At 49.3% G+C, this 12,312-nt stretch overlaps 1 protein-coding gene across 6 annotated transcripts in view; it reads left to right on the top strand.

Annotated features, from left to right (window-relative positions):
- Positions 1–12,312, top strand: part of MIB2 (MIB E3 ubiquitin protein ligase 2) — a 110,314-nt gene that overhangs the window by 92,750 nt on the left and 5,252 nt on the right. For all 6 annotated transcript variants that reach the window (XR_014714464.1, XM_084651812.1, XM_084651815.1 and 3 more), the window contains 5 exons: positions 1,684–1,810; positions 2,988–3,218; positions 7,357–7,535; positions 10,569–10,753; positions 11,532–11,597. Coding sequence is in view for 5 of the 6 variants with exons in the window: in XM_084651812.1 (XP_084507938.1) it covers positions 1,684–1,810; positions 2,988–3,218; positions 7,357–7,535; positions 10,569–10,753; positions 11,532–11,597 (788 nt within the window). In the remaining variant the exon portion in view is untranslated. The remainder of the gene's footprint in view (positions 1–1,683; positions 1,811–2,987; positions 3,219–7,356; positions 7,536–10,568; positions 10,754–11,531; positions 11,598–12,312) is intronic.

Consider the following 12,312-nt stretch of genomic DNA (forward strand, 5'->3'; position numbering starts at 1 on the left):
ATCAGTTTTGTTAATTCTCTGCAGAAATGGCTCCTCAGTCAGGGAAGACGAGGCTGAGATCACCACAATCATTACACCAAGGATCGGTGATTGTCGGCAGTGCAAACACAGAGCAGTGTCTTAAGCAGTCACCTTTCTGCCCCTCTCCCTCCTTCTCTCCTACAATACGCCCGTGCATTTAGCCTTGCGAAGCACAGCAGAGTCATCTTCTGAGATGGAACCAGAAATAGGTGCTTAATATCCAAAAGGCGATTTCCTAAGCCTTAGCTGAAAAGAGTCCCGTCCCTCTGCTCCCAGGGAGCAATGAACACATTCCTAAAATCTCATCTCATCTTTCAGGAGAAATGGCAGCAAAGTGCTTCGTTCGTTTGTTCATTTCTTCTCTGCTGCCTTGTGAGCAGCCTCTGTTTCTGAGCCCTGGAAAGCGACCCACACACAGATGCGATTTCTGGCAGAGGTCTGAAGCCTTTTCAAGGATTATGAGATCTGTGAAAGTACAAATAGCTCAGTTTCCTGACAACTACCTGCAGACAGGCTGCACCCCTCGCAAACTTCCCAGCTACACGTCTGAGACCTGTATTTTAAAGCAGTTGGAGAAGTCTTGTGTGTCTAGTTGTGATTGCCTAGGTAAAGCTGCCACTGTAGATCCATTAAAAATCATGGTTCTGTGTGTCTTTTATAAAAACTGAGGCCATGTCTACACTAGAAACTTTTGCCAGTGTAATAGTGTCAGTGTGAGGGGTGGGATTCTTTACAACATTTTTATACCAGGAAAAAGCTCTGGTATAGATGGAAAAAAAAACCTTTTGCTGGTGTAGCTTATTTCATTGGAGGAACTGATATAACCCTCCTCTCCACTCTGGGAGTTATCTGAGCAAACCTTCTCTAGTGGAGACAAGGCTACAGATTTCCTGACTTCTCAAAAGACTGAGAGGGTCCAGTGAACCCTGCTGTGTTGGTTAGAGAAGAGGAGAATAATTTTTTTTGACGCCTCAAGTCAAATGGCTAGCACTCAAAGATAGCCAGATATCCATTTCTGTGAGGAGGCAAAAGAACCAGGGGAAAATGCGTACAATTGCTGACACCAAAAATAAATATAGAACACACAACCAGTTTTCCCTTTTTTGTTGGTTTTGGGGGGGGGGGGGGTCTTGATGGAAAATTGTCAGGCAGCCCCCTGATTCTTCCTTTGCCCCTCTCCTCTCACTGTGCCTTCACTTGTAGCAGCCTCCTTCTTTCCATGTCTCAGACCTCCCCCACTTCTCCCATGGCTTCCGATCACTGATCTCCTTTGACTGTCTGCCCCAGTCCTGTGCCTGGAGCATTCAGCTGTTAGGGGTGGGACATTGCTGATGATGACTGAAAACACTGGGTCAGATCCGCCCTGTGTGCGTCCTCCATCAGACTGGTCTGGGGATACATCCAGCTCATTACTAACATTGACATTGTGAATTTATCCCGCTTTATTAAAAGAAAACAGAGGGCTTTTGTTTGACTTTCCTAATCCAATCTGTAAGATGGATGGAGCTTTCTGGATCACTGTCCTTGCTCGTGACACTGCCTGTTATAACATTAGGAACATTAATCACTGCTCAACGGAGGAGGTAGGCCTGTCTCTTGTGCATCAGTCTCCTGTTGACAAGTAACTCTCTGGGCTCTCCTTTAATCTCGTTAACCTCCCAGAGCCATAAAGAAGATTCTGGCAAGAGCCCGGCAGTTGGTTGATGCTAAAAAGGAAGATGGCTTCACTGCCCTGCATCTTGCTGCCCTCAATAACCACATGGAAGCAGCAGAAATTTTAATCAGAGAGGTAAATAACTTGCATGAGAAGTGGCAAGTTCATGTTTCGGGTCATCGCCAGTTCTGAAAGGAGTGTGAGTCTAAAAGGTGTGAGCCTAAAAGGAAGGGGGCGGTGTCCAGAGCGTAGAGCAGAGGGACTAGGAATCACTAGGGCAACTGCTGCAGGTTCTGGCTAGGAGTGAAGTATCATAGCTTGGATCAAAGGGGACTAGGAGCCCTGATTTCAAGGTGCTACTCCTGCCCCTCAGGACAATATTCTCTAGTGGTGAAAGTAGGGGACCAGAAGTTGGGAAGTAAATTGGAGTTTTGCCGTTGACTTTGGTGGGGCCAGGGTTTCAACCCTGGGATCTAGTTCCAGCTTTGGAGAAAGTGGTGGCTGGAGTTCAGGACTCCTGGGTTTTGTTTCAGACTCTGATTTGTTGTGCTTGGCCTCTGTTTCCCCACCTCTGCAATGGTGGGTACCTCTGCCTCACAGGGATGCAGTAGCTTTATTAATCAATATTTGTTGCCACAGAGTTCCCTAGGGGGCACTGTGTAATGCAAAGTATTAAGGTGATTTTATTATGTCTGGTGTAGTCCCCACTGCTAACCCAGCTTCAATTTAAAGTGCATTCTGACTCCTCGCCAGCACTGTCCTCTGCAGACCCAGTGCTGGCAAAATGACTGTTGAGCCTTCTAATAGGATATCCTTTCAGGAGAGGCTAGCTGTGTGTTTGCTGCATCCTGTCTCCTGGCATTAGAGAGATTTTCCTATTACTCCTTCAGCGGTCTGAGTCCTTGAGGGAAACCGAAGCAAAAGACACAACAAGGAATCAGTCTTGCTTTGTTGAGTTTAGGAGCTGGTCCGTGACTGTCTGGACTTGTTCCAGGCCTTCAGTTTGCAGGTGTCAAGTAATTTACTAGCTGTCACCTCCAGATCATTACCAGCCAGGAGGGAAATTCCCATGCACTTGTTCCCTTGCAATAACCTCTGCATCACCTGACTGTCGAGGCTTTCTGGACCTTGGGGCAAGGATGAAAAGTAGGATCCCTTTGCTGCCCCCTTTTGGATCCCCCCTACACTGCACTTGCATGGGGATGGAATTGATAGTCCAGGTCTTCTCCCTGTGCCATGAAACTAGTGTTCAATGGGGGTGTTCCTGGAACTCTGCCACTATTTCTCCATTTAGTGTTTTTCTCCCTTTAAGGGTCGCTGTGATGTCAACCTCAGGAACAGTCGGAACCAGACTCCCCTGCACCTGGCAGTCACCCAGGGGCACATGGACTTGGTGCAGCTGCTGGTACGCGAAGGCAGCGATGTCAACGCCGAGGACGAGGACGGAGACACAGCCATGCACATTGTCTTAGAACGGCAGCAACTGATGTCAATCATGGCAGAGGAACAGGAAGGTGGGGAGGGACCGTCCCTCTTTTCCAAGGTGAGAGAGAGAGGGAACAGCGCCGCTCCAGGGAAGTGCCTTGTGGCGTTGGAAGGGCCATGGACAGTCGGTTAGGGTGGGCAGCAGTCTCCAGTGGGAAATGGTGGAGTCCTTTTAAACCAGACTGTACTAAGCACTTGGGAATGTGTTTGTAGGGAATGACCCAGCCTTGATCAAGGGGAGAAGGGCTGGATGTGACCGAAGGGGCCTTTTTCTATCTCTGAGTCCTATGATACTTGGCTCTCGGACGTGAACTCCCCCATCGTGCCCCCAAGAGCTGCATCAGTATCCCTTTCTCCATTTTACAGATGGGGCAGAGAGAGGGGAAGTGGCTGGGCCCCAGTAGCAGAGCCAGGAGTCCTGGCCTTAGTTCATAGACGGTGCTGCACTGGCTTACTTTTCCTGTTGGATGGTACTAAGAACATAAGGACAATTGACCTGCATGGTGTGAAAGTAGCTGGGTAGGGAACAAGACACCGTGTGCATGTGGCAGGGGGATTACGTCGTATCCAAGCAAGGGGTAGTTTTCATCTGTCACCTTAGCTCCATCCAGGGGCATGAGAGAGAGTATCACGTACTGCCTGTTGAACTCTATAAAGGGTAAAATCCTGGCCCACTGAAGTCAATGGCAACACACTCATTACTGTCAATGGTGCCAGAATCATGCCTACTCCCCTCCCCCTTCCCCCCCCATCATTGATTTCACTCTGTTTGGGGCAAAAGGTGTGAGAGGCAGTGGAATTTGAGCAGAGGAGTGTGGCTGTTTCACGTCTTTCCCCCATCTCCCGTTCCCCTCTGTGAGGAGGAGCTGGAGACTGAAGTAATTGCTTCCCAGCATTCCACCTCTTGCTATAGTCCTTGTCTGCGCATGCTCTGAAGGCCTGGAGGCTTCCCTTTTACAGTTCCCGCTTGCAAAACAAACACACGCTAGGAGGGGGGAACGTTGCGGGGCACCCCCAACCAGACCTCGGGAGCCGTTATCCTGCAAGGCCACGAGTGTAGTGGAAAAGCTGCTTTTCAGCATGCCTGCTATCTCTCTGGGCCAAACTTGTCCCTGGTGTCACATGGCTGACTTCAGTTGTAATCGCTCCAGGGCTGAATTTCACGTTCAATCTGAACTCAGGAAAACTCGATCCTTAGGCCTCAAATAGAGGGGCCAGGGCACGTCAGCTATTGGAAGCTTAGCCGGGCATGTCAGCTATTGGAAGCTTAGCCCTCCTGCAAAGGCTTTCGGCATAAAATTAGCCCTTCAAACTACTCCATCACCTGTTTACGTACATCTACACTTGTGTGCCAATTTACAGCGGAAGCTGCGTGGGCAAATACCAAGTGCACACAGTCTGGGTGAGTTGAGAATTATTCCAGTGCAAAGATAATTTGACAAATTAAAAATCTGACATCAAATTCAAACGCAATTTACAATGATTAGAAAACCAACAAATCAGTATAATTCAGTTCTGCACACAGTCCGCCAAACTGCCTGTTTCTCCCCACCCCCATCCTACCCATATCTGCTCTGAAAATTCCACCTCTTCCGTTCATTAGCTTGCTGTAAGCCATGGCACCAGCTTTGATTGCAAGAACTGATGATGCCAGTGGGTGGTACGGGAGGCACAAATAGGTCCCCCCCAGCAGGGCAGAGGCTGATTGCTGATTCGGTAATCAGAGCCCAGCCCCAGCATCCCCACTGTTTGCTAGTCGCGGGCAGTCTGTCAATCATTCCTCACTCTTTATTCTACCAGTCTGGGAACATGAGCAAAGGTGGCTGCAGAACGGGCAGGTTTCTAGTAACTCACTGAGCTCTTTTTACAGAGGCTGACTAGCTTTTGGGACTGCCATGCTGCAGGCCCTAGGAGCTAATACTGCAGGCAGAGATTTTTCAAAGCTATCTTAATGGTTTTGGATGCCCAGTTCCCATTACTATTAATTGGATTGTGTCCTCCGGGGGCTTTGACAGTCTCAGCCTAAATGTACAACTCCTTCCACTCTAAGTTTATAGGGCCTGATGTAAAGCCCTTGTCAAATAACATCCTCTGTTTGCAGAATAGTTACGCACCCAGCAGCCCAGGCTAGCCTCCCATATGCACTTCCCCCTAGCTATTAACGTGCCTAGCTCTAGCATGGAGGGGGCACCATCGCCCAGGCATGGGGGGCAATTTAGTCTCAGTGACCCATTCAGTCCTGGCCTCTGTGCTGTGACTGGCAAGTAGGGTGCAAATAGCAGTGGTGGTTTCTGTGCTGTGGACGCCTTTCTGCTGGGGCCTGGGCTGAGATCCCTGCATTCATTTCAGGTGGGCCAGCAGATGGCATTACCCGCTGCTAACTGGAGGCTGGAGTGTGCTGAGATTCAGATAGTCCTTTCTGTTCTGCAGCATGCACATGACCTACTGGGCCAACCAGTGGATATTCCCCTGGGATGCAATGGTGCATTCAATAATCTAAGAAGGCAGGGACCTTCCCTGTTCCCCTCCCGCTAAATAGCCGCCACTTGGGACTCCATCCACTAACTATTCATCCCTGAAGCTTTAATGTAGTGTCTTTAATGTACCTTGTAATGGAAATATGTTTGTGCTGCCTCTGTGCAATGCAGCTTTGTCACCTGTCTCTGCTCCCAGGAGGCCCAGGAGTCTAATCTCAGGAGGCCTGCAGCTGAGAGCTTGGCTATCAGAGCAGCGGGTGGGAGGGGGAAATCCTGCTTGCCTGCGCTGGGACTAGCTCTGCCAAGAGCCTTAAGATCAAAATACAAAAGGAATTGGTGGCAGAACAAGGGTCAAGTGGAAGAGGCTGGGGTGGAGGATGGGATACAGCACAGACTTCCTCTGTTATCAGGCTGTTCTGATAAGTCTCCAGGCCAAACCCCCAGGGAATCCCCAGAGCTGAATTACATTTCCATATTTTAAGCTTCTCGGTGTAGCAGATCAGACTTGTATCATTGGACTTATCTGCAGCAAACCTTCAAGCTCAACAAACTGACTGATAGCCTGCCAGCCTAATCTGGTGCCACTCAGACATGCTCTGAATTTAGCTCTCTGACTTCAGTGCAGCATAGAAAGGCAAAGCAAAGTTGGGTCTTGCTGGCAGAGTTGTAAAATAGAATGGCTGTTGGGGTGTGTGAAATTGGCACTTGGTGTTTCATTTTTTACAAAACCAGCTAGCATCTTCACAAATCTAACAAATGGAGCCTTCTCTGCATCAGCTATTATCCCCATTTCACAGGTGGGGAAACTGAGGCCCAGTGGGCAGGGGGGAAGCGGTTTTCCCAAGATGAAAAGTGACCTGGTGGCAGAGCCAGGAATACAACCCTGGTGGCCTGAGTCTCAGTCCCATGCCTTAACAACAACACTGTCCTCCCTATACTTTAGCCTCATCTTGACATGGATGGATTTGACCAGGCTGCTTCCTTCCCTTACCCTCATGTCTCATTAGAGTAGTGCAGAGCTTAGGTGCCTTGCTGTGTGTCAGTTTTTATAAGCTATTGCCAAATTAATGAGCCATCTGTTGTGGTTTTCTCCCTGTAACACGCACACTCCTCCTCCTTCTCCTTTATTGTGTTGGAAATTGCAAATACCAACAGTTAGACCCTGCTCTTCAGCCTGGCACTAAATGAGTCACTAGTTTTATGTCTGAAAAATTGTATGTGTAAGTTATGGGCAGGGTAACTGAGAGAGATTGGAAGGCCTTGTGGTTAACACACTGGACTGAGGACTAAGGAGATCAGTGTTCAATTTCCGGACTTCTTGTGTGACCTTGGTTGAGTCACTTTAATTTCTCTGTGCCTCAGGTCCCCACCTCTAACGTGAGGATGATAATCCTTCCTTTCTCGCACCTTTTGTCTGTCTCATCTGTTTAGATCACTCTCTGTGGAGCAGGGAATATCTCTTACTACAAGAATGTACAGCACCTGGCACAATGAGGCCCGGTCGTGGCTGATGCCTCTAGGCACTACTGTAGTAAAAATAAGTATGTGACTTAGATGTCCAAGTATCTGATTGTGTTCACAGATAAGGGGTGCAAAATTACACCCGCAGCTCTTTGCACCTGCAAATTGCAAGCCTGAGAACTGAGGCTGGTTTTCTAGGGTCTGACCCATAGCCAGGTTTCTGAGTGCCTTAACAGAGACTTTCTCCCCCTCTCTTAGCTCCAGGCTTCCGGCTTCCTTGGAAATGTAGAGCTGAACGTTGGTGCTGCGATTGCGTGTTACCTAGCACAGGAAGGAGCAGATATTAATTACGCCAACCACAGGGGAAAGTCTCCCCTGGATCTCATTGCAGATGGAAGGATAGTCCAGATCATCAAGAACTTTTCCCAGAAATTCAGGTAGGCTACACAGTGTGACCACTTCCTAACCCCAAATGTATAGGTGCTAGCCATGCCAGACCCTCTTAGTCTGCTCTGCAGGGTGTGGGGTACCTTCAGCTGCTATTGACTTCTGTAGAAACTGATCTTATGTGAATGCCTTGCAGAATCGGTGTCTTCTAGGAGAACTGGCTGGTGGTCGGTCCCAGCCTTTGACATCTCTCTGATGCCAGTCTGGGGGCCTGGCCTATGCTTAAAAGTTTTGCTGGTATAGCTACATCACTTCCCATGTAGTTATGCTGCCAAAAGCCCTAGTGTAGACACATTTATGCTGGCGAAAAAGCCCTTGTTTGTTTCATTTGGGGAACTGGTATAAGCTAGACCAGCAAAACAGCTCTACGAGGTCTGAGCCTCTCCTGTTTGGGGGCTGCTGGCAATGTGTTTCCAGCTTCTTGCTGGGTTCCAGGATGTCCTCTGCAGCTCATAGAGAAGGATGTAGCCGACTAGCTACACTTGGATAAACTCAGCAGCCTGACTTGGAATAAAGAGACAACTGCATGTTAGCCTCCCAGCCTCTTACTGCAGGATGGGATGTCATTTGGCCCTGTAACAGGGCCTGGGCACCGCTTACCTGGGCTCTTTGCACAGAGGTGAATTTCACCCTATTGGTCTCTGAACATCGAATCACTGGAGCTGACCTCTATCTTGCAGTGCAGTTCTGGGATTTGTTTCACTCTTAATCTGCTAATTACAGGATCCAAGCAAAGTACAGAAGGCAGTGAACCCCAAATGCCATGTAAAGGGTGGGTTCTGGAAGCCCCTGTAGCTGGACAATGTCGATCTTTAAATTGATAAGTGAAACAGATGAGCAAATCTGTCTGATACACCCACAGGGAGAACAACATCAAAAATGGCTTGGCCTTTGGTTTCAGTTCTGCAAAACCTCATTGTTTGGGTTTTGGCACGTCAGACCTGAAACTACAGGTGGTTGTCATCAGAATTCTATCTTATTTGTAGGGCCCTACCAAATTCACGGTCTATTTTGGTCAATTTCATGGTCATAGGATTTTTAAAGTACTAAATTTCATGATTTCAGCTATTTAAATCTGAAACTTCACAGTGTTGTAACTGTAGGGGTCCTGACCCAAAAAGGAGTTTGGGGCAAGGGTGGGAGGTTGCAAGGTTATTGGGGGGGGGGGGGGGGGGTTGCGGTACTCTTACTTCTCCACGGCTGCTGGCGGCGGCGTTGCCTTCGGAGCTGAGTAGCAGCAGATGCTGGCTGGGAGCCCAGCTCTGAAGGCAGAGCCGCCCCCAGCAGCAGCACAGAAGGAAGGGTGGCATGGTCTGGTATTGCCACCCTTACTTCTGCACCGCTGCTGGTGGGGTGCTGGGCACCCCGCCAACAGCCGCCGCTCTCCGTGTGCCCAGCTCTAAAGGCAGCGCAGAAGTAAAGGTGGCAATATTGCAACCCCCCTAAAATATCCTTGTGACTCTCCTGCAACTCCCTTTTGGGTCAGGACCCCCAATTTGAGAAAAGCTGGTCTCCCCCATGAAATCCATATAGTACAGGGTAAAAGCACACAAAAGACCAGATTTCATGGCAGGAGACCAGATTTCAGGGTCTGACACACATTTTTCGTGGTCGTGAATTTAGTAGGGTCCTACTTATTTGCATCCCCAACCTCTGGAGAGGAGCAAGGGTTCGGTAAATGTTTAGGGTTTGGGATCATTTTCGTATAATCTGTGAAGTTCCTTGGTTTTGTGATTTAGCATGTATCCACTTTCTTCCCTCTGCTCGATTAGCTTGGCTCAATGGAGAACAGGGGAAGCATGTTTGTGTGTAATAAAACCCAATAAGCGGTTAGGGAACATTTCCCCCCATGAAAATGCTTTGAATTTGGTGCATTCAAAAAGGGGGAGAGGGGAATCCTCTTCAGAGGGGATGACTTAGCAGTATCCCAAGATGGGTAGACTCCATCAGCAACATGATTGTTCCTTCCCTGGCCCCTTCCATTCGCACACTGCTAGATACATACAGGATAACTAGGAAAGAGCATCCATGCCGTTAGTGTCTGCTAGAATGGTAGCTGGCTATTGGAGAAGCACAGAAAGAATCAGACGCCAAGGGGTTAACCGAACAATTCTGCGTCTTCTGCATGGGAACTTGAATACGATTTAGTGGCTCATCATGTGACAGATGCCATCTTAGACCTGTCAAGTTTAAATAATGCTGTGTGAAAAAGACAGATGGTGTTTACCAGTTCAGTAACTCCTTTGATTTACGTTACGTCCTTTGTACTCGGCAACTGCTCCAGAATGATGGAGGGGCAGATTTAATTAAGGGCAGGTTTCATCTATACCAAAACCAGCCTGTCTTTGTTTTCTGTGCCAACACAGAGCTGAGGTGGGCGGTATTGGTGGTACTTGCCTCAGGATCTTCCCCAAAGCTCAAGGGTGTCATGACCTAGGCTCCACAAAGTTGCACTGAGATTCCAGACAAGAATCCAAATCTATAGGGGGGTCTATGCAGTTTGACTGTGGAGTTGAATCCAGACTTTCCCAAAGTTACGGTGAATGTTGTGGATTCAGGAGTTACACCATTGAGGTCAGGGTCCGGCTCAGAATCCAGACTCTCTGGGATTCAGATGTAGGCACTGAGGTCAGGCCTGTCCCATGTGCTTACGAGAGCAGTGTAATCAAAGGCCTTTTCTAAATATCCCAGCTCGCTGACTTTGCACTTCTGATGGCTGTACTGGCAGGGGCCCGCTGTCCTCATCCATAGGAAGTGTTACATCCTGCACAAATATCTTCCCCTCCCCCTCATGCATTTGGGCTAGATCCTCCGCTGACGTAAACAAAGGGAGCTCTGTCAAAGTCAATGGAGCTTCATAGACTTGCGCCGGCTGTGGATCTGGCCCGTTGTCTGGCTCTGAAGCATTTCCCCATACCCGTCCCTGCCGTGATAAGGCCATTGGGGAGAGCTGCTGAGCCGCCTTCTGTGTGCGGGGTGTTGCTCCAGCCAGCGAGGATGGTAATTCTATGTGGTGGTTGCAGGGATGAGCAGATTTCTTCAGACGGCTCTGTGGTGACCTACAGCCTGCACAGAGTACACACCACCCCCAACACAATGACCAACCTCAGCGTGGCCAGCATGATGGCCCCTTCCGAATGCCTGGTTTGTTCTGAGCTGGCTTTGCTCATTCACTTCATCCCATGTCAGCACAGCATCGTGTGTGAAGGTAGGTCGCTCCCGTTGGTTCCTTTGCCAGTGCTCACTCCACCTCCCCATTCTGCTTGTCTGGGGAGCATCTTGGGATGGGACTATTGGGTGCTCACCAGAGCAACCCCAGGGCAATTCCTGCAATGGCCTTTTAGATGTGACACCCTAGGGTCTGGTCATGGAAGCTCCCACTGTGCTGCTGGATTGGGACCCATTGCAGCTGCCCTGGATGGTTTAGAAGGAAGTGGCGGACGGTCCAGTTCCAGCCAGCAATGTTTTCTCCAACAAAACCACTTCCAAGGGATTCCCCCACCTCCACCCCTACCCCCTCTGGCTGTCGTCTTCTGTTTCCCTTTAAATCGTATTAACAGATCAGCAAGTCTGTTACCTCAGCCGGGTCCCTCCGTCTGGCCGCAGACTTTGGTTAGGAACAAGTGAGAGAGCCCCATCTGTTCCTGTCAGAATACGGGACCATTTTGCAGCTGCTCTGCGGGGATTTGAGTCTGGGGGGTAGGGGCAGGGTTTATAATGGCCATTGTGGTACCGCAGCTGCTCAAGTGTTGGGCTGTTGCATGTGTAACTCTAGGGAAGGGGCAGCTGAAGCGACAGGACCAGCATGTAACTCAGGGAGAAGTCAGCGTTCTCAGCTCCATGCAGGCAAAGACAGTCTCTTACAGTCCAGGTGATTCTTGGATGGTTTAAAAATGTGATGTCCTTGTGTATCCTCTTTGCTTTTGGGCTCATTCAAGCACCACTGGGGTTAGCTGAAATCTCTCTTCTTCTCCCGCTCCCGGTAGAATGCTCCAGGAGGATGAAGAAGTGCATCAAATGTCAAGTGACAATAACCAAAAAACTCAAGCAAGGTAGGTTTGCTCTTGTTGTCCATGGCTTTGAATAGAAAAGGCCCCGCTGAATGTTTGTTTAGGCTACAGCCCGACAGATGACTGCTTGATCTCGGTGAAATTAGCTTGGGGAAGACATTCTCAGTCTGTCTTGCAGCGCTCTCACAGCAATCACCCCACAGCTAGTCTCAGCAGAGAAGCCACGGGTGAACTGTCTTTCCTCTTTAGAGGCAGTTGTTACAGGCCAGCACAGGGGCCCCGTTGGCAGGGCAGTGTGTTTGCCTTGCCACAGCCTGTGCTGTGAATCGATAGCAGACATCTGTCTCCAGGTCCGTCCGTCCAGCTCCTTGCACCAGCAGTGACTTCACGGTGGAAATTTGTGATCCAGGAAAGCTTGTAACATGCAAGAGCCTAGCTTTGACCTTGTGCTTTAAAGGCATTTTAACCTAAGTCCACTTATGGGAGCCAAGTAAGCGGGGTTGCGGTTAGTCCCAGGGCAGTTAGGTTTGACTGCTTTGATGGAATTCCTCTCCTACCTTAGCCTGGATCGCCGCAGTTTTATACAGAGAGTGCCTTTCATTCCCAGAATTCAATCTCCTGCACAGGGAATAATACTGTAATGAAGGCTGCATGCTGGTTCCATGCCATGGGGCAGCAGACTTCTGCTAGCCATGGTGTTCACCCATGTCGCCTGCTGCAGCACTGGCAAACAGGACATGTGGGAGTGGATGTTTCT

The sequence above is a fragment of the Lepidochelys olivacea genome, assembly GCF_965140295.1.
Source record: "Lepidochelys olivacea isolate rLepOli2 genome assembly, chromosome: 18".
Taxonomy (NCBI): Eukaryota; Metazoa; Chordata; order Testudines; family Cheloniidae; genus Lepidochelys; species Lepidochelys olivacea.